Source organism: Setaria viridis, chromosome 9 (assembly GCF_005286985.2).
Source record: "Setaria viridis chromosome 9, Setaria_viridis_v4.0, whole genome shotgun sequence".
Taxonomy (NCBI): Eukaryota; Viridiplantae; Streptophyta; class Magnoliopsida; order Poales; family Poaceae; genus Setaria; species Setaria viridis.
In genome coordinates, this window is record NC_048271.2 from 30,952,670 (window position 1) to 30,975,003 (window position 22,334).

Below are 22,334 nucleotides of genomic sequence, written 5' to 3' on the forward strand. Positions count from 1 at the left end.
ACCATGCCCACATCTAATTTTAGGAGGTGAAATTGGACTTCTAGTGACTTACAAAACAATAGTAGAGAAATGACCTTCGATCTTTAACAAAAATCTCGGAACGATTTGGACTCAGGACTAAAGAGACTTTAATCCCAGATCTAAATTTCGTAGTCCGTATGGACGTATTTATTCCCGGTATGTAACACCAATGGATTACGTTTAGTCCCGTTGGTGTTACAAACCGGGACTAAATACGTCTCCATGGGTGACTACAAAAGGATAGTATTCCCTAATCAATCAGATGTGCTGTGTAGATGAGATGGCAAGAAAGCTACACGCGTGTGTGGGAGCTACCCATGAATTTCTAATATTTTTTGACGTAAAATCATTTAGTCCCAGTTGGATTTTCGAGATCTATGGCTCTCCAACGGGACTAAAACCACTTTTTCTACCAGTGCAATTTGCGCAAAATAGGTGAAGCTAAAGCCAAAATAACCTCTACAAAATAGGGCATTAATAAGATATGGATTTGACTCTGATATCTTGTATGAAGTGCACATAATGGTACTGCACATGATATCATGAAGCCAACACTAATATATAAATTAAGATCATCAATAATATACACCGTAGTACTTCACATGATGTACCATTAGACACACATGTTCATCGTGAAGAGCAACATCAGAACAAATAAAATAAAATTTCAGGGTGCTAGTTTGGTTAACAAAACAAATACATTCGAGGGAAAAGTTGCCAACAATAGTCATCATCAAAAGCAAAAGACTGTCATGCATGTGGACAGTAGTATATATAGAATTAAAAAAAATTGAGTCGCAAATATTGAAATAAGATGCGCTGAACTTTGGTACAGCACATATTAACTTCACAACTTACCAATCCGATGGCCCACCAAACTCTTAGTTTTCTACATCTAAACTCTGGTTCCCATAATACGTTAGAGAATTGGCAAGGCACACTAAAAAATGATAAATCTTTTCTACCACTTCACCTAGGATATTGTGCAAGAAGGGAATCATAAATTGTGACCATTAGATAAACACGGGTCTTCCGTCTTGAGGAGAAAGGAGTCATATGCGGTGATGCTATCTAAAAAAGTATATCACTAAATATTATAAAAATCTTTTTGGACCATGTGGTACAAGTAATGTATTCCATGGATGAGTCACGTAGGTGATATCCCTCAGGTTTTAACTGAGGAAAATGATCTGCTCATTGCAAATTTTACCGAATAGGAAGTAACGGAAGCAATTTTTCAAATGGAGCGTAACAAAGCTCCGGATCCGGATGGTTTTCCTTCAGAGTTCTATCAAGGCCTCTGGCACATTATCAAGGATGATTGGATGGCTTTATTTGAGGAATTTCACCATGGGACCCTACCTCTCATAGCTTAAACTTTGGTACAATAATTTTACTACCAAAAAGTAGTGAAGCAAGGCAGATCCAGCAATATAGACCGATATGTTTGTTGAACGTCAGTTTTAAGATCTTTACTAAGGTGGCCACCAACAGGATAGCAAAGGTAGCTCATAAGATAATTACACCTTCTCAGACTAAATGTCTTCCATGAAGAAACATACTGGAGGGGGCAGTTATACTACATGAAACTATACATGAGCTACATATGAGAAAGCAAGATGGAGTCATTTCTAAAATTAATTTTGAGAAAGCTTACGATAAAGTGAAGTGAGAATTCTTGAAACAAATATTATGAATGAAGGGTTTTTCTGAAACATGGTGCAAATGGGTAGAGGCCTTCACCCAAGGGGGGAATGTGGGGAATAAGGTGAATGAACAAATGGGATCATATTTCCAAACTATAAAGGGGCTGTGACAAGGTGACCCATTATCGCCAATACTATTCAATATAGGGGTTGGCATGTTGGCTATCATCATTGCCAGGGCTAAGGATGTAGGGCAAGTAAAGGGAGTAGTCCCATATCTAGTAGAGGACGGTTTGTCTATGCAATATGCAGATGACACTACGATTTCTATGGACCATGCTAATGACAAAGCAAGGAACATGAAATTATGTTATGTGTCTTTGAAAAATTATTTGGGTTAAAAATTAATTTTCACAAGAGTGAAGTCTTTTGCTTTGGGCAAGAAAAACAACATGAACCAGAATACTCTAGGCTGTTCGGTTGTAAGTTGGGAACATATCCCTTTTGCTACCTTGGCATCCCAATGCATTTTAGGAAATTGAGTAACAAGGAGTGGAAGTTTATCGAGAAAAGATTTGAAAAGAGACTAAGTGGGTGGAAGGGTAAGTTGTTATCTGGTAGACTGGTCCTCATTAATTTAGTTTTATCTAGTTTGCCGATGTTCATGCTCTCTTTTTTAGGTCCCGAGGGGAGTTCTTTAGAAGATGGAGTATTATAGATCAAGATTTTTTTGGCAAAACGATCAACATAAGAAGAAATATAGACTAATTAAATGGAATATTTTGTGCCAACCAAAAGAACAAGGTGGTTTGGGTATACAAAATCTGGATATACAAAATAAATGCCTACTTAGTAAGTGGCTATTTAAGCTGTGCATTGAGGATGGGATTTGGTAGGAATTATTAAGAAATAAGTACCTAAAGAACAAGATATTAGACCAAGTTATGAAAAAACCAGGAGACTCGCATTTCTGGATGAGCCTAATGGGTATGAAGGACCAGTTCGTTAGGATGGGCAGTTTTAAATTGCAAGAAGGAACACAAATAAGATTCTAGGAGGACATATGGCTGGGTAACCAGACATTGAGATCCCAATATCCATCCTGTATAATATCGTTCGTAGAAGATAGGCTACAGTTGAGGAAGTATTTAGTTCATCGCCTCTAAACATCTCATTTCGAAGAGCTTTAGTCGGAGATAAATTAAGAGATCGGCATAACTTGGTAGCAAGACTTTTGAATGTTAACTTACAGGAAGGTAGAGATACTTTTGTTTGGTCCCTTCAAGCTAACAGATTCTTTTCGGTGAGGTCCATGTATAAGCATATGATTAATAGTGGGATAAGAGTCATTGAGGAAATTTGGCGTACAAAGTTACCTATGAAGATTAAAATCTTTATGTGGTACTTGAAAAGGGGTAGTCCTTACAAAAGACAATCTAGCTAAGAGAAATTGGAATGGTAGCAAGATCCGTAGCTTTTATTGTGCGGAAGAGACTATCCATCATCTTTTTTTTTGAGTGTTCATACGCCAGATTACTGTAGCGTGTGGTATATGGAATTGCACCACCATTGAACTTTGAGGATTTGTTCCATCAATTGTTACAACAGGCGGGGCAAAAACAAAACTCACATTTATTGACAGGGGTAGCGGCTTTGTGTTGGGCAATTTGGCTCACATGAAATGATGTTGCTTTTGATAAATGCCAACAAAATCTTTTTATGTAGGTTCTTTTGAGGGGAATGCATTGGCTTTGGCAGTGGGCGCTATCGCAGTGCAGTGATGAGATAAAGGAGATGATGATCCAGGCATGCCAATCACTGGAGGCATCGACTCTTCGCTTTTTTACTTCCCATGGATGGACATTTAGTTTACGAATTGGCTTGATATTTTGGTGCTCTATTTAAATCTTATGTGGTGGTGCGTGTAGTGTTGGTCTACTACTACGTGTACTAAAGTGTGGACTGATTTTCTTTTATTAAAAGGATGAAGTCAGAACTCTTTCCATTATTAAAAACAAATAGACAGTAGTGCAACCAAACAGAGTCGAAGTCTGCCAGACTAGAGTACCAGGTGTGGCACCCATTACCCATGGATGGTTTTATGAGGGACGAAGAAGAGCCAAATGCATCACTTGTACAGAGTTTGCTCCCGGCTCCAAGTTGATGAAATGATCATACAGCTCGATCAGGGTATGATTGAGACATGAGATGCTGATATAAATTTGGCGCCGATTTTGCAGATGGAAAAAACATAATGCCACCCGTCGACTCCACATGTGCAATCAATAATTGGCAGAACAGTAGTTTGTTTCAAGCAAGTCCGTTACCTGCACTGAACAAGAAACAGGTACTAATTAAAATGCAGTGAGAAACCTCTGAAGAAGCAGGCTCTATGTATGAATCCCACTGTCCGTGGGAGCGTACGTACGTACGCACCTGCTAAAAAGGGGTTACGATTAATGAAAATAATACGTCAAACATGTAGCAACGTACATAACTTTCAGGTTATTTTGTAGTATCAACTCCTAGAGCATATATGTACTCAGTTACTATCTATAGAAGTCTTACGTGCCAGTATGCCACCAATAGATGAACTTTGGAGAGCCTCCCTAATAACTAATTATAGCATTATATATAAAATTAATATAGTCCCACATGTATATATAATTATATATTATAGGGTAGGACTAGTTTCTACTTCAATATGCTATGGACCAAGCCACCATGTACTTATATATATGTAAACAGTCCATGAGAGATCATCCATCCCATTCACAGATGAAAGGAATCGGTGATTGTAGCCTATGAAGGGGAACGGGTGAATAAGACAAACTTAAATACCTTAGCCTATGATTTCCACTAATTTGCATAAAATATAAATAAGATCATGCTGTCTAGATGTGCATCTATGGTTGATCTAGTGAACCTTCCCACCCATAAAGAGTTTTGGAATATAAACCAATCCTATCAAGAACTACACTAAGAAAGTAAAGACACTCAAGTTGCCAGTATGAAATGCAGAAATGTAAAGGAGTGGGTTTGGAAGGATACAAACTCAGTACGGCAATTTATCCCATGGTACCGGTAGGCAAAATCCACCCTAGTCCATGTTGGAGCTCTAACAAGTATATACTTCTAGCCACCAAGTCTCTCCCGGTCAAGATCTTCGACTCGCCCCAAAGATTCTCATGAAGTGAGAAGCTTACCACAAAGGCAAGGCTCACCACTCACTCTCTTCCAGTCACCTTGACGTCATCTCCACTAGGGAGCTTCTTCATGAAGGGGTCTCCTTGTTCCCCGCACATAGTCATCATCACTGTTCCATACCAAGCCGGAGCGTCGATGACTTGCCAGTGAGCCACAAAGGCCCCAAGTTACTGATACACCAAGCTTACAATGATCGTTCACAAGGTAGCAATTTCTTGCATTCACTCTCTCCAAGCCTATCCTAGAACCAAACAATCTTCTAAGCTTGCTAAGCCTTGGATTATCACTTTTGCACTTTTGGTGGCATGGATATATTCTTGATCAGTATTATTCTTCAATGATGGACACTACAACAACTTCAAATGGGTGAGTAGAGGGGTTATAAATGGCCCAATAGGCTCAAGGAGCCGTTGCTCCAAAGGCTAGCTGAAACTGTGGGCATTGGATGATCCGATTGTCACCTAGCCAGCCAGCTAGCTATCAGATCATCCGGTGCCCTTTTCTGACGCACACAGCCATTAGACCAGCTGCCCAAAATTACTCCGACGCTTCATGTGATGGGGCATTGGATCATCCGACGCTTTATCCAATGGCACCATCGGATCATCCGGTGCTTAAGAGTTTTTGCGTGAAACTCTTTGGATGATATCAAAGTAAATACACTTAGTCTGATGGTCACTGGCATCAAAGTAAATACGCTTAGTCCGATGGTCACTTCAACATAGGCGTCAGATCATCCGGTGCTTCATTCTTCCAAACCTTATCTTCACCGATTCATCCGACGCTAACAAATTATAAGCCATCGGAACATCCAATGTTCTTCTCCATGTACAACCATGCCCACCGTAGTCATCGGATGATCCGATGCATTTATCCGATACCCATCGGATCACCCGGTGCTCTTCTACGCATTGTACCATTGACTTCGGTGCTTGTTGCGGTGCACCGTCGGATCATCCGGTGCTATGTATTTTTCCAATTTGAATACTGCCACTTCAATACCATCACTTAAACATACCCACTCCTTTGGCTATCACTTGGATCCCCTCACTTGAATACCATGACTTGAATGCCGTGACTTGAATACCATAGAATAATTCTAAATACCATGGCTTGGACACTTGAATAACGTTATTTGGATCTTGCATGGTTTGATTTGCATCCTTGGAACTTACAAAACCTACAAGGTATATGCTTGACAAACTATTAGTCCCAATGACTATGTTGTCACTCGCTCAATCAACAAAACCACAAATATGGTTAATGAGGCAATGTTTCTTTCAACAGTATATTCATATTCTCTCTGAAACATGCTTTGTGGGGATCTAAACGGAACAAAAAAAAAACTTTCTTCGCTCATGAAAGTTCTTGGCGGTCGTTCAGGAAAGACAAACATATTCAACCGTAGATGTTTGCATTGCAATTGTTCAATTCCAAGAAAAGTTAGAAATACACTGTACACTTTTTACTTCGCACTCAAAGTGTACAATTACATTATAGTATAATTTGAATATACAAAGGAACACCTGAATCTTACATATGACACATATCCCAACACACAAAGAAGTATACTCACTCGATGTATAAGAAATATAGCTGTACTTTTATTCTGTGGAAACTGAAGAACTTTGCTTCAAATCACGCAAAACCATGCATCCAAACTCGTAGGAATGTCCATCACTTAATTAGCACATCCTTCAACTCAGTTCTTGGCCGGAGGGTGGTAGATCGGAGTCGGGGACCCATACGTGGGCGTGGGTGAACTGTATTTAGGCGTTGGGGGGTGGTATTCTGGCTGAGGTTTGGGCTCCGGCTTTGGCTTAGGAGGCACTGGTTTCTTGTGGAAGTGGTCAAAGAAGTGGTGGTGCTCATGATCCTTGTGGAAGTGGTCAAGCCAGTGCTTCTTGTCGAACAAGTCTTTAGCAGGAGGATGGTAGATTGGAGTAGGAGACCCATATGTAGGTGTTGGGGGGTGGTACTCTGGCTGCGGCTTGGGCTCTGGCTTCGGCGGAATAGGCTTCTTGTGGAAGTGGTCGAAGAGTTGGTGGTGGTCGTGGTCCTTGTGGAAGTGACCAAGCAACTTGGCAAACAAGTGCCTAGCTGGAGGGTGGTAGATTGGTGTAGGAGACCCGTATGTGGGTGTTGGCGACCCATATGTTGGCGTTGGGGGATGGTACTCTGGCTGAGGCTTGGGCTCTGGTTTGGGCTGCGGCTTAGGTTCCGGCTTCGGCTTTGGCGGTATGGGCTTCTTGTGGAAGTGGTCGAAGAAGTGGTGGTGGTCATGGTCCTTGTGGAAGTGACCAAGCAACTTGGCAAACAAGTGCCTAGCTGGAGGGTGGTAGATCGGTGTCGGAGACCCGTATGTTGGTGTTGGGGGATGGTACTCTGGCTGAGGCTTAGGCTCTGGCTTCGGCTGCGGCTTAGGTTCCGGCTTCGGCTTCGGCGGCATGGGCTTCTTGTGGAAATGGTCAAAGAAGTGGTGGTGGTCGTGGTTCTTATGGAAGTGATCAAACAAGTGCTTCTTGTCGAACAACTGCCTTGCTGGAGGATGGTAGATCGGAGTTGGGGATCCATATGTGGGCATTGGTGATCCATACGTCGGTGTTGGGGGGTGGTACTCTGGCTGCGGCTTGGGTTCAGGTTTCGGTTGCGGCTTAGGTTCGGGCTTCGGCTTCGGCGGTATGGGCTTCTTCTTGTGGAAGTGGTCGAGGAAGTGCTTCTTGATAGGGCCGCAGATGGTGACCGACGCGCATTCTGCCGATGGGTTGTTTGTCTTGCCAGGGACCACGACGAAGTCGCTCTCGGACTGCGGAACAATCATGGAAGGCTCCTGACCGGGGCACGGAGTGCCCGCCGCGCTGTGAAGCTGTGCAAGGCAGTCGGCGCCGTGGAGGTCGGTGGTGAGTGGAACGCTGAAGGCGCCAGAGCCATCCAGCTGGCCGACGGCCTTGCTCTCGTAGTCGCCTTTACTGTTCTTGCACTTGATCGCCACTTGAAGACCTGAAATAAATAAGGAAAATACACATTAGTACTAGTGATCAGTTAAAGCATGGTGAACAGTTAAAGTGATCACGTACCCTTGAAAGCCGCCTCGGCCTTCATGTTCCTCCTCGTGCAGTCGGCGCACTTGGCCAGGCCGACGACGACCGACGCTGCGCCGCCAGAGGCAGCGCTTGCGACGGCCACTGCCATCAGCGCAGCGCAAACGCCGAGGAGAAGCCCCCGTGGTGCCCCTGCCATGTTTGGATGGGGATGGATGCTTCGATGAGAGGACGAGGGGACAATGGAATGGCTTATATAGGCGTCTTGATCAAAGAGCTCCATGATCGAGGGATGAGGCGCCAGCACTCATGCATAATATTGGCGCCGAAATTGCAGATCGGGAATTAATGCCGTCCATTTGAGTTGATCAATCTCTGTCTCATCATTCATCATGTCCAGCCGGTTGGTAGCTAGTTTGAGTTGTGTGGGTTACGTTTGTTGCATGCATGCAGCTAGCGTCAGTACGTGCATTATGTAAGTCCTTTCAGTGGTGACATCCGAAAAGCAAAGTTGATGTAAAGCGTGTCCGGTGTACTGGAAAATAAATATGCAGAACAGTAGTACTACAACTTTGTTTCAGAAAAAAGGAACAGTACTTTCTGAATGTGCATACAAAATTAGTTCTTTCCTGACCTTATGTATACGGATACAAGGTAATGTACGCTGCAGGTACTTACTTTGATTATTGGTTGTATACTAACTGACCGAAGCAAAGAAAAACAGTATCATGCGTTGGAAGATACTGTTTTGTATGAATAGTAGTAAAAGATTGCAACAATGCCGACCATATTTTTTTGGTTTCTTATACAATATATATTTACAAAAACTTATCAAGTGACTAAGCCGTCAAATATTAATTGCAGAGAATATATTTGAGAGTTACATATTGATCGACCAGACTAAGGCACAAACAGACTGAACATCACTTTTGTCAAAGAAATTAAGTATTTATAAAAAAAGCTCTTGCAAAAAATACCTAAATAAATGAAGGCCCCACTTCAGTGGAAGAGTCCTTTATTATGGCCGATAATTTAAGAACGTTCACCAAGGATCCTCTCAAACCTACAAAAATTTCGTCCGTGGAGACTAATCAAGAGGAAATCTAATGTACCATAAGATATACCCAAATGAAATGGCATGTAAATGCTTTGTATTGTTGGGCATTATTTCTAAACGTCGCATTGAGAATCCACTTAGCAGGAGATAGATTGCTATATCCTGATGTTAATTCTTGTCAATCTTTGTACTCCTTTATAACACAGTAAAAGCAGCATCCCTTAGTTTCCGTAGTAAGCTGGTGGGCACATATCAGGAAATTCATGTGCATTCTACAGAAGGGGAGAAAAATAATGGTGGATATAATTCACACATGTACACAAGGAAGAACGCATAGGGACCAAGGATATCGAGCTACCTAGCACATCTATATGATGATGGGTGTAAGAAATGAAACCGACTTAGATCATTTATATGATGAGGGGCTCTGAAATGTTAATTACTCGATCAGGCATCGCAATTGGTTTATATAGTGTAGGTGCAGGATTTTCTCTCCTATCCACGCCGATTTTGCAGCAATCATTATTAGCTTACCTCTTACAGGGCCCATTTTTACAATAACCATAATTTGGTCTTCACTTTTTTTTTGTCTTCAGTGATTATCTACTTCTTTGGCTAATTAGTGGACACCAAACGGGGTTGTTAGCAAAAAGAGTCTTGAGCACTAAAAGATGAGGCGCATAATGAGTGTTGTCATCACAGTTGGCACACTTATATAATCAAACAGGGGCTATTTGTGGTACCCCTTCTCCAACGAAGAGTACAGTGGCTGTACTTAAGATCTGGATATACTGCCTCTGTAATATGATAACAAGTACAATTGGTCAAGATACAAGTGAATTGATTCATTTATTTAGTTTAGATGTACAGTGTGCGTAGCTTCTTATATACTACTCCCTCCATTCCAAATTATAAGGCATTTCAACTTTTTTGGAGAGTCAAACTATTTTATGTTTGATCAAAATTATAGAGAGAATCACAAAAATTTATAGCACCGAATAGATATACTTTGAAAATATACTTAATGATAAAACTATTGGTAGTTATTTGGTATCATGAATGTTAGTACTTTATTATATAAATTTGGTCAAACTTGAGATGCTTTGGTTCTCCAAGAAAGTTGGAATGACTTATAATTTGGAACAGAGGGAGTAGTATAAATATCCCGCAAGTTGTTGTGGGATATTTTGGGCCTATAAATAGCTTGACACAAAAATGTGAAATAAAGAGAAATGATATAGAGGAAAAAGTTAGCACCAATTTCAAATGCAAGCCAGAAACGAAGTGATGTGAAGTGGATTTTGTTTGTATTTTTTGAATATGGATTAAGTATGTATTTTATGTAATGCAGATTCGACTTTGGTGCTAGCTTTTTACCCAACTTGCAACAGAATGATTTCAACCTCAATTTCCCGCAGGACAAGGTGTCATGGGTATTAATGAATCCAATAATAATAGAATAAATTGTGCCAATCTGCAAGGATAGGATACAATACAAGTTAGAGGAAGGCCGGTGAGAACTTTGAGTACACCTCAAAGAATTAAAGTCCATAAGCCATATTACAGGAGAAGATGAATTCTAATACCCTTATTGCAATTTGACCTCTTTTTTTTCAATTTGATGGATATGCAACATGCGCCAAGAGTGCTAGATTATGCAGCATAAGGGTTTTGGACAAAAATGGATCAAAGGGATGAAATAAATTTTTAGTTCAGGAACATCCTCTATCCTACTAAATGGAGTTCCAGGAAAAAGGTTTATATGTAAAAGAGGAGTTAGATAGGGAGGTCCCCTATCCCCTCTTCTCTTTGTACTTGGGGCAGATTTACTCCAATCAATTCTGAACAATGCCAAGGAGCAAGGTCATTTACAACTACCAATTCCTCTTAACTATAACCAAGACTTCCCAGTTATACAATATGCTGATGATACACTCATTATTATGGAGGTTGTCCTATACAACTGCTTTACCTCAAAATCCTTTTGCAGTCATTTGCCAATTCAACTGGGCTGAAAGTAAATTTTAATAAATCTATGATGTTGCCCATTAACATTTCAGAGGAAAGGATCCAACATCTAGCATAGATTTTTGCCTGTTCAGTGGGAAAGCTTCCTTTCACCTATTTGGGTCTACCTCTTGGATTGACAAAGCCAAGAATTGAGGAATTTCTTCCAATAGTGACTAGGTGTGAAATAAGGCTACTATGAAATAAGGCTACTATCCACTTCAAACCTCTTATCCCAAGCAGGGAGACTACAATTGACAAACTCTATCTTTACTGCTTTGCCAATGTTTCATATGAGTACTTTCCTGCTACCTAAAACAGTATACAAACAAGTGGATAGATACAGAAAGCATTGCTTCTGGAGAGGATCAGATATCAACAACAAAAAACCACCTAAAGCAGCATGGGAGATGGTGATCTTGCCAAAGAAGGAAGGAGGACTGGGTGTTCTCAATTTGCAGACACAAAATGAAGCTCTGTTACTCAAATATTTACATAAATTTTACAATAGAGTAGATATTCCGTGAGTTCATCTTATATGGGAAAAATATTATGGCATTGGTAAATTACCAGGTACGGTGGTTAAAGGATCCTTCTGGTGGAAGGACATCCTTAAATTACTAGATAAGTTCAAAGGGTTCCTTAAATTACTAGATAAGTTCAAAGGGTTAGCTTCAGTAACAGTGAAAAATGGCAGTACTTGTTTCTTATGGCAGTACCAGGTGCCAGCACAAGCATACCCACATCTATTTTCCTTTGCCAGAGATAAGGATTTTTCATTGCAGAAGGCATATTCGATTGCACATCTGCATCAACTGTTTTATCTACCTTTGCTTGCGCAAGCTTATGGCCAATTGATTCAACATGCTGAGGATCTGGAAGGATTGGAACTTTCAAGTGATTCAGACTATTGGGTATATATTTGGCGTAATGCAAACATTTCTTCATCAAAGGCATATAAATCCCTCACTGGTCATATGGAAGTTCATCCAGTCTATCATATACATACACTATTGGACCTTTTGAGTAAGACAATTTTGAATCTGCTTTGTCTACGAATAAGGAAGCTATAAGTAATGCAACTATGAATCTCATGGAGAGTTTGATCCTGGCTCAGGATGAACGCTGGCGGCATGCTTAACACATGCAAGTCAAACGGGAAGTGGTGTTTCCAGTGGTGAACAGGTGAGTAACACGTAAGAACCTGCCCTTGGGAGGGGAACAACAACTGGAAATGGTTGCTAATACCCCGTAGGCTGAGGAGCAAAAGGAGAAATCCACCCAAGGAGGGGCTCACGTCTGATTAGCTAGTTGGTGAGGCAATAGCTTACCAAGGTGATGATCAGTAGCTGGTCCGAGAGGATGATCAGCCACACTGGGACTAAGACACGGCCCAGACTCCTACAGGAGGCAGCAGTGGGGAATTTTCTACAATGGGTGAAAGCCTGATGGAGCAATGCCGCGTGGAGGTGGAAGGCCTATGGTTATGGAAATCGAGATGTCAAAATAAGCATAGAGTTTTCTTTTGGCTGGTTTTGAAAGATAGACTTACTACAAGAGATATTATGCGCAGAAAGCATATGAACCTGCCTTCATATAATTGTGTTCTTTGCCCGCATAACAAGACTGAGACACTCTTTCATCTTTTGCTCGAATGTCCCTTTGCACAAGAGTGTTGGATCCAGCTAGGCCTTTTTCCGGATTTACAACTAGAGCCATTTTCCATCTTGAATGCCTTCAAGATTCAGCTTTAGGTACCTTTCTTCATGGAAATTATCATCATCATGAGCTGGTGCATCTGGATGGCACGAAATGATTCAATCTTTAAAGAGATACCACCGACAACTCAAGGGGCTCTCTTTTGTTTCAAGTCAATTTATGCTCTAGTTATTCATAGAGTCAAAGAAGTCTGGAAACAACCAATGTTTGAATGGTTGCAGCAGATGTTGTAATCTTTTTAATCTTCTTTTTAACCTTTTTTGTTTCTTAATTAGAACTTGTTTTGTACTTGTCTCTTTCTTTTTAATATATATAATCAGCAGGGTCAAACCCTCCTATTTCATCAAAGAAAAGATAATCAATGGATAAGCAAGCAATAGATCTGCTGGCCATTGTGTCAGCATTTTTTAATAACATGGTATGAGAACGCACGTAGGACACACCAAGGAGGCCAGTAGTATATGAGCTTTGTTACAGTGGTGTTAAAGTACCAAGGTACTTCCCTTTCTTATTTTGCTTAAAAAATAATTAAATAGATTTACACATAATTAAAAGGATGTCATAGTAAATTTCTCACTATTTTTTTACTTGGTCCCACCAAATTGGTACTTCGTGGTACTTCACGGTACTTTCATTTGTTTCCACCATTAGATTTCTCACGCTGGATGGCTCTCATTTTTTTCCAACCATTCTAAAATTTCTCTTAGTATATGTGCAGTAGGAAGAAACTACAAATTAGGGATGAGACAAAGGGTAAAAATCACCAGACTACATGACAATCCGACTAGTCATTTGCTTGTCTTTTTTTTTTCCGATCATCATTCGCTTGTCTCTTGTGTATGTTCTGCTTTAAAACAGATGAGTGAGATATGTTCCTTTCCTATGGCTATGGGCAACCCTGGGCTAGACCTTTCCCGATCCAGCCGGAAATGGCAAGTGCTGATGGTGATAGTGGCACATCATTGCCATGGCATGCGGCTAATGAGCATTTGGTTATGACAGTGACTGCGCTAGTGGTTGCGAATGAGCGGCTGAGTGCTATTTACCACACGGTTGTGGTGTGTTTGTGTTTGTTTTCTATGTTGGGGTAGGCGGAGGGAGGAGCTCTAGGAGATAGCGTGCCTGACTTCCTGTCGACATTGATGATGGCGACACCCTTGGGTGCCCGCTCACCTTCTTGGAGGTCTCATCATGGTACTCCCCTAACAACCATGGGAGATCTCCGGGTGAAAACCAATTCAGGTTCAATGGGATGGGTGCCAATGGTCTCTTCTACATAGCATTGGGTTTGCTCAGTTGACGCGACCAACAATCCTTAACAATCCTTACACCATGGGTTGCATGATTTGGCACATCGAGCTATCGGTTGTGTTATAAAACTCAAGGTGACTTATACTTACCAATACTCAAGGAGATGCTTAAAATTCTATATCATAGTGTTGTTTATATTATTCGAGGTCTAGCCATGTTTTTACGCTCGTCCTGTGGCATGGTGTTATTTTTATATATGGTTATGCACAGTTTTACCCATGTACTGGGGCTAGTCTAAACATGGCTTAATTTAACTCTTGTAGCTTGTTGGGATTTTCACTCAGTTTCCATTAATTAACTGATTGTTTTGTGGTTTTGTCTTGTTTTATTGGAAAACTGTTAGGTTTAGTCACACAAAAAAATAAGATTAAATTCATCACCAATCCTTAAACTTGTAGCAGTGTGTCATTCCGGAGATTAAATTCATCACCAATCCTTAAACTTGTAGCAGTGTGTCATTCCGGTCCTGAAACTCCCGAAACTCGCAAAATGAACAATCAGATCTCTAAACTTGCTAATTGTAGCGTACCAGCCCTAATTGTTTATATGAGTCCTTCCTGCTCCAATCGATCTGTAGTTGCATCCAAGGACGCCACAAGAAGTCAAGCACAGCACCACACGCAGCCATTCCATCTCCCACAGTTCACACACCACTCATTGTTTTTCCCCCAAATTCAGAACAGAGCAAGCCAGCAACTTCTTCTCCTCTCTGTTGTCGCTCAAGGCCATGTCCATGTCCAAATTGCCAGAACCACTAGTTCACTCTCCTTTCCAATTTTCTCTTTCGATTCCCCTTCTTTGTTTATTTTCTCCCTAATTCAGAAAAGAGCAACCACCGGCATCTTGCACCTCCGCCGCAATTTAATCAAGCAGGTAGCTGCGGCAGTAATCAAAGCAACAGCACAATCGCTGTCAACGGAGCTTCTGGCTTGCTGCCTGCCTGGAGGTGCAAGCAGAAGACCAAGAAGCGGCGGCGGCGGGTAGCAGGTTGCGGCAGTGGCAATGCTCTCGCTGCTCCAGCGAAGCTGACACAGTTCACTGTGGCCAGCGCTCGTGCGACACTAACCAAAGATTCTTCCTGAACGCCAACCGCATCTCCGTCAAAGATTGTTGACTCCCTCGCCTGCATCGTTGACGCTCGTTATTGACACCTTTTTACCCCTATTTATCTTCAATATTAGCATACAAATAACACCATATACATTGATCATACCTAATAATCAGGCTGTTTTCAGATATACCTTGTATTTTGAAAGATATGCTGTTTTCATTGGAAATTGGACTAAATTGGAGCATAATTGAATAAGACCCAGGACCAATAAAAACCTAGAGAAAAACGAAGGCCAGAGGCCCAAAAAGGGCCTAGGCCTAGGCCGATCGGTCTAGGTCCCATGCAGACCATTCATGCTCCTCTTCGACGAGCACTCCTCAAAAAGACTTAAGGGCTAAGTTTTAGAAGATATGGCAAGTTGATCTCGGGACCAGCACTTTGGAACATTATCAAGATTCATCCTTATCATGAGGTTATCGTCGAGCCAGGCCCACATGCAACCAAGAATATGACCCTGAACATCAAAGAAGACTTGGCGAGGAAATTGGAAGGGGGGCAAAAGGAAGGGCCAGACCGATCGGCCTGGGCCTTTCCCTCGCCCGTTTGACTTCCCTTTTGTACCACGGGCTATCCAAGGTATAAATACCCCCATTCTCTATCGACACGGGGAGATCAATTCAGATTCGAAGCAACAGGAGCCGAGGAATTTGGGGGACAACCATCTATGGAGAGCTGAGGGTCGTGCAGTTTTTCGGAGGCTAGCTTAGGCTAGGCTTTTGCCAGTGTGATCACCTTGCGAGGAAGATCTACGCCGGAGTTCTGGAGCTAGGATTCACAAGTTGCGGGTATGGCCTCGGTGGAGATCTTGTGATGAATAATCATTCATGGTAAAGTAATAGATGAGTTCCGATTCAATAGCGATCTATATGCCTCCTTTTATGATTTCTCCTGTTATGAGTTTGCTTATTCCAATCTATTTACATAGTAGATTGCATAGGGTGTTCTTGTAGTCTTGGTGACTAGAATTGCATGCCTCATCTATCATAACAGCTAGACGTGTGCTTTATGTTCATGCCCTTAGACTTCCTGTGCTGATAGGTAGGATCGTGGAAGGATCTAATATCGTGTAAGGCGGTGGTTTTTGGAAGTCAAACCAGAGGTGATGGTTTAAAGATGCTTTGAAGGAGAACCATATGTTTGCTTGCCTTCTTGCTAGAACTACAACATATGCATAGTATAGGCTTTGCTCTAGATAACTTACCTCTTGTCCTATCAGCTCTTGCTTCATGTCTATTCATCCCTATTCACATTCATCTTGCAACTCAAACCATGTTTCTTGATGCTTAGTTAGTCTAGATCTTGTGACCTTGTTTCCACATATTGATAAACCTTAGGGGAATACTCTAAGGGAAAATCTACAACCGATCCGTACACTTGCAGTTCAAACTGGCGCATTAACTACCGCCAACATGCATCGCCAAGTTCTCTGACGGCCAAATCCCCATGGAGGACGAGTCCTAGCCCAAGCCCGACATCAACGCCAACATCCTCGAAGGAGGATGCGAGTATGCAACCTCCATTGCTGCTGCCCATTCCAACGCAGCGGCGCACGAGGTGATGGGGAAGGGGAGGAGAGAGTGTGTGTGGATAAGAGATTGATGGGACTGACACATGGGCTCCACCAGTCATATCCATGTCATAGCACAATCAATATGCCACACAAGCTGCTTAACACACAAGTTACGAAGAATTAGGATTCATATGCTACAATTAGTAAGTTTGGGGATCTAATTGTGCGTTTTGCAAATTTAGGGAACAAAATGACAGAACGCTAGTTTGAGAACTGGTGGTGTACTTAACTCAAAAAATAATAAAGAGAAAACCTTTGCTCTCATGGTTAGAATCCCTCTATTTATTATTTTGTTTTTGATGATGTTAGGGAAGCAATCCATTTGATTTAAAGCCGCCGCCCATAAAATGGATCCACTCTTTTGAAACAACAAGAAGGAAGTATCCTGTCAAACATCAGGTGGCACCCAAATTTGAACTTGGTGTATAGGATTTCCAGTCCCCTGCTTTACCACCTAGCCATATGTGGCCAAAAAATCCGATCTCATCCATGAGCGCACCATATATTAGGTGGGGCAGCTTTTAGTTATTAGTCATATGAATTGAGGTAGACCTTTGTCCTTGCTTGGTCATTGGATCTAGTGGGACTGGGCATGATAGGGTGCTGAGTTACTTCAGTATGGTGACCTAGGCTAGAACAGTTGCACACCCTAACGCGTGGTATTAAATCTCAAGATTCGAAATCCTTGCATCTCATAGTAACATGGTGATGTGGTAGCTTGTGGATATCTCCAAAGGGTTAGATAGGGTTGTGATTAGAGACTTAGACTTGGGGCCTAGGATGATGTAGAAGGTCATGCAGGTTTTGCGTGATAGAAGAGTTGGGACTAATGTGTGATGGGGGAAGATTGTTATGTTTAGTTTCAAATAGGAGGAAGCACAACATATAATATGAGGCAGCCCTCACTACTCGAGACAATGGCTTTGGTCGAACACAAAGATATCGGAGAGAGATAGACCCAGAACAAAGATATCAGAGACAATGGCTTTGGTCTAACGGTGATGTCCCATGGTGGCTCTTTTGTATCCGTTGGTGCCACGAACCGGTACTAATGTGTGGCTATTAGTGCTGGGTGACACCAACCAATACTAAAACGCACACATTAGTACGAGTTGGTGTAATCAATTTGTACCAAAGTGCCTCCGGGCTATTTAGCCTTCTTCCTCTGCCAAGCTCGAGTTATGAATAGATGAGCTCCTATTCATGGTGACATGGGGCTAGGGGAGGTTCCACCCAATTATTTCACGATTTTGTGGAGATTTCACTCATCTAAGTGTTCTAAAGGTTAGCAAATTCATCTTCTAATTTTTTCTAGTTAGGATCATGTGTTTATTGCTTTAGATATAGAGAAATTTGAGAGATTGTTTGATTCATATATACATCCATTTGAGCTGTAATTTTTTTGGTAGTTTGCATGTACATAGATGTTGGTTAGTTAAATATCTTGATCAAAATGAGGTTAAAGGACTTAATGGGGCAAAATTAGGATGGTGTATTTATTGCTTTACTGTAAGAGAAATTGTGTATTTTTAATAGGGAGAATGAGAATATATTTATTGACAAACCCATTTGAGCTTTAATTTTTTCTATGAACAAAAATGAAGGAATAGAATGAGAGAATGAAAGAAAACATTTCTAGCAATGGAAAGATATTGTACTTTTTAATGGAAGGAATGAGAGAAGTATTTCTAGCAAAGGAGTTCATTATGGAGCTCATTATGTAGCATATTTGGTTGGCATAATTTTCAGCAATTAACTATTAATAAATTTTTAATTAATACAATGCAGATTAACTAGCAATGGATGCAGAATGTAGACCAACAATCCAAGGAGTTCATTGATGGCCTGCATTATTTTCTCGGAGTGGCTAATGCCTGCATGCCAAAAAAGGGTTTCATATGTTGTCCATGCAAATACTACAAGAACCAGAATGTTTACTTTTACTCAATGACTCTTCACAGCCACTTGTGAGTTGGTGTTTCATGCCTAACTATATTTGTTGGACAAAGTACAGGGATAGAGGGGTTGTATTGCAAGACGGTAAAGAAGAAGAGGAAGAGGATGACGATAGTATTCTGGGTTTCGTGGAATATGGTGCCTTTGCAGACACAATAATAGACGAGACTGAAGATGTGATTGTAATAGATGACCCTACTGATCATCTAGATCAGTTGTTGCATGATGCAAATAAAAACATCGAAAGTTAAAGGGAATCAAAGATGTACATTTCAGCGTAGGTTAGACGACCACAAAACATTATTGTATCCAGACAGAAAATTTGGGTAGAACACTAGAATTGTTGCAATGGAAGGCAACAAATAGTGTGTCCAATAAGGATTTTGAAGAGTTATTGGAACTCATAAAGAAGATACTTCCGAAGAGTAACTAATTGCCTGCCACAAAATATGAAACAAAATATGTTGTTTGCCCTCTAGGATTAGAGGTATAACAGATACATGCATGTCCTAATGGTTGTACCCTCTATCATGGTACGAAGTATGAGAATTTGAATGGTTATCTATTGTGCAGTAACATTACGGTATATGATCAAGCGAGATGACCCTGGTGATGTTGAGAAGTAGCCTCATAAGAAGAGAATTCCTGCATAGATGATGCGGTATTTCTATCTAATACCATATTTGAAGCGTTTGTTTAGAAATAAAGCGCATGCTAAGTTGATGCGAACATAAAAAAGATGCAATATTGAAACACCCCGCTGATGGGTCTCAGTTGTGAACAATCGACTGAGAATTCCTAGACTTTAAAAAAGGGCGCAATGAACATAAGGTTTGGTTTCCGTATGGATGGTATGAATCCTTTTGGTGAGATGAGTAGTAGTCATCGCACTTGGCTTGTAACTCTATATATCTACAACCTTCTTCCTTGGTTGAGCATGAAGCAGAAGTTTATTGTAATACCGGTGCTTATCCAAGGTCCAAAACAATCTAGCAACTACATTGATGTGTACCTAAGAACATTGGTTCAAGAACTTTTACTATTGTGGAACAAAAATGGTGTGAGTGTGTGAGATGATGACAAATAGGAGAGTTTTAACGTATGAGCATCACTATTTGTAACCATCAATGATTGGCATGCACTTAGTAACCTATCAGGACATACAAAACAAGCCACTATTTAGATGATACTAACATCATGTATTTGAAAAACTATAGGTGCATGAGCCATCGTCGATTTCTGTTTACCAACCACCCGTTATGAAAGAATGGTGAGTATTTTAAAGGGTAATTGACGTGATGCACCTTACAAAGAATAGTTGCATGGATGCTAAGATTCCTTGGTACATATGAAAAGATAAAATATACATTGGAAGCTGAAGGACCGGGAACGTGACTAGAAGGGGGGTGAATGGGAGCTGATTCAAATTTTCTCCAAGAACTTTGGCTAAAATCCCACAACCCTTTCTTCTAGCAAAATCAAGTCCACTTAGCTATGCATGAGCTAATGGACCTAGGAATGATGCTAGGAACCCAAAATGACAATAGCGGAAGCAAGAAAGAGTTCAAATGAGTCTCGAAAGAAGGACTTTGAAAAATAGCACCACAGCGCAGAAAAATCTAGACAAACCTTCGGAAAATTTCGGATTTTTGGAGATTTCTGAAGAAACCTTCGGAAACTTACGGAGGTCCGGAAATTTCCGGAATTACTTCCGGAATATTCCGGAATCCTAGATTTCAGCATTCATGAGGAGAGAAGAAAAATCTGAACCTCGACCAAATGACCTCCAAAAATTATGAAATTTGAACCATAGCCTCACAACAACATTCTAAAGGTGTTTCCAAAGTTTTAAGTCGAAAAGCTCACAAATTGGAGAAGGGCACAAGAAGGAGATTTTCGGGAAATCTCAAAATCCAAGGTATTCGTGCATGGATATGCTAGGGGATCATCCTAGATGTTCTTGCACATGTCCTAGAACCAATTTGCCCAAATAAAAACACCCCAAAACGCTGCCAATCATGAGATCCAAAAATTCACCCAAAAATGCTCCGAAAATAGGAAAAAAGATAAATTTCAGATCTTGAGAAGTAGAAACAATTGAGCACGAAATTGATTCTTGGATTACTCCACCATGTCCGGTTACAAGTCAATCCTAAACACAAACAAAGCTTGGATGGCAAAAAGATCAACACAAAGATCCACTCTTCTCTCTCTCTCCCTCTACCAAAGACTCTCACCAAACAAATGAGTAGCCTACCACCAAAATAACCAAAGGGATGGCTGCACCAAACACCCCTCCTATACATATATAGGCATTTGGCAAATATCCTAAATATCCTTACATTAAGCAAACAACCCAAATACCCCCCAAGGGTAAAGTTGTCCAACTTTTTCTTCGTTCATCGGATGGACCCGGCACCTTCACTACTTCGCTTCGCCTCGACTTAAGCTTTGCGATGGTGCCACGTGTCCTTCGACTCGACGCGGTCCGGCCGCACTGAACTAGGCTCCGGTTTTGAGGCCCAAACCGGCAAACCTGCCTGCGCGGTGCTTTTGAGGCTCAAACCACCAAACCCTTTGCACACCCACCTAGTGTGACTCACCCCCGGTTTTGAGGTCAGACCGGTTGAACCCTTTGCACACACTCCTGGCGTGACTCACCCCAGGTTTTGAGGTCAAACTGGTCAAACCCTCTTGCATGCCCCGCAAGGCATGACTCACCGATGTTGACGCGTGTTTGGCCTCCGCCAAGCCTTCGATGCCTCCAAGTCTTTCGCTCCCGACTCCCGGGCCGCCTACTCGACTCGCCTCCATCCCGCTTGACTCGACCGACGCCGTCTCTATCCCGTCCGTGTACTCTTGCTCTTCCGTGCACTATGTGGATAGCCCATGACTCCTCCCAGACTCCTCGGGTCCCTCGATCCAAGCCTACTTGTGTCCACCCTTCATAGCCCTAGTACATTGGCATGAACCTTTCTCTTGACCTTCACCTCATGCCATCGACCACCATGTCGCATCCTACACATGCACATCACAAGACAAGAGACACAACACACAAGATATATTTTATACAAACCCGCAACACAACTCACACCTCCGGTTAGCCGTTAGCATAATCAAGTGCATATATGGAATATGGACTCAACCGGTGAAACCTCAAATCACCTAGTCAATCACTCATCACAAATAGACCAAGGCACTTCTCAACTTGGTCTCTCAGAAGCACTGTGGGACATGAAATGTATGAAGCAACAAAATGACCTATATCCAGAAGAGAAAAAAATGATGCCATTACTTACATCCTACTATCTACACTCTCAGCATAGAAAAGAATGAAAGCATATTTGAGTGCTTGAACAATATAAAGGTCCCGTCCGGCTAATTGAATATAAAGGGAATAATAAATATGAAAGAGAAGAAATGCACAAACCTAAATTCTAATAACTGTCATGTGCTGATGACACAATTGCTTCTGATTGCACTAAGAGATATTCTATAAAATAATGTCCAACTGACAATTGTAAAATTATGTGCATATTCCTCAATGCAATTTTGCAGAAGGCAATTGATCCAAATGATCTAATAAGGGTACAAAATGACGAGGCCCAGTGTCTTGTTAGTTTTGAGATGGTCTTTCCACAATCGTTTTATATTATGGCACATCCATCTCCTAGTTCATGTTGTCAAA

General features: G+C 41.4%; 1 protein-coding gene across 1 annotated transcript; it reads right to left on the reverse strand.

Annotated features, from left to right (window-relative positions):
* Positions 1 to 6,317: 6,317 nt before the first annotated feature.
* LOC117840775 (uncharacterized) lies at positions 6,318 to 8,144 on the reverse strand. Its single transcript, XM_034721308.2, has 2 exons — positions 7,952 to 8,144; positions 6,318 to 7,874 (listed from the first exon to the last, which is right to left on the reverse strand). Exons 1-2 carry the CDS (start codon positions 8,112 to 8,114, stop codon positions 6,577 to 6,579), a joined length of 1,461 nt encoding a protein of 486 aa, XP_034577199.1. The 5' UTR covers positions 8,115 to 8,144; the 3' UTR covers positions 6,318 to 6,576.
* Between the last annotated feature and the right edge of the window lie 14,190 nt (positions 8,145 to 22,334).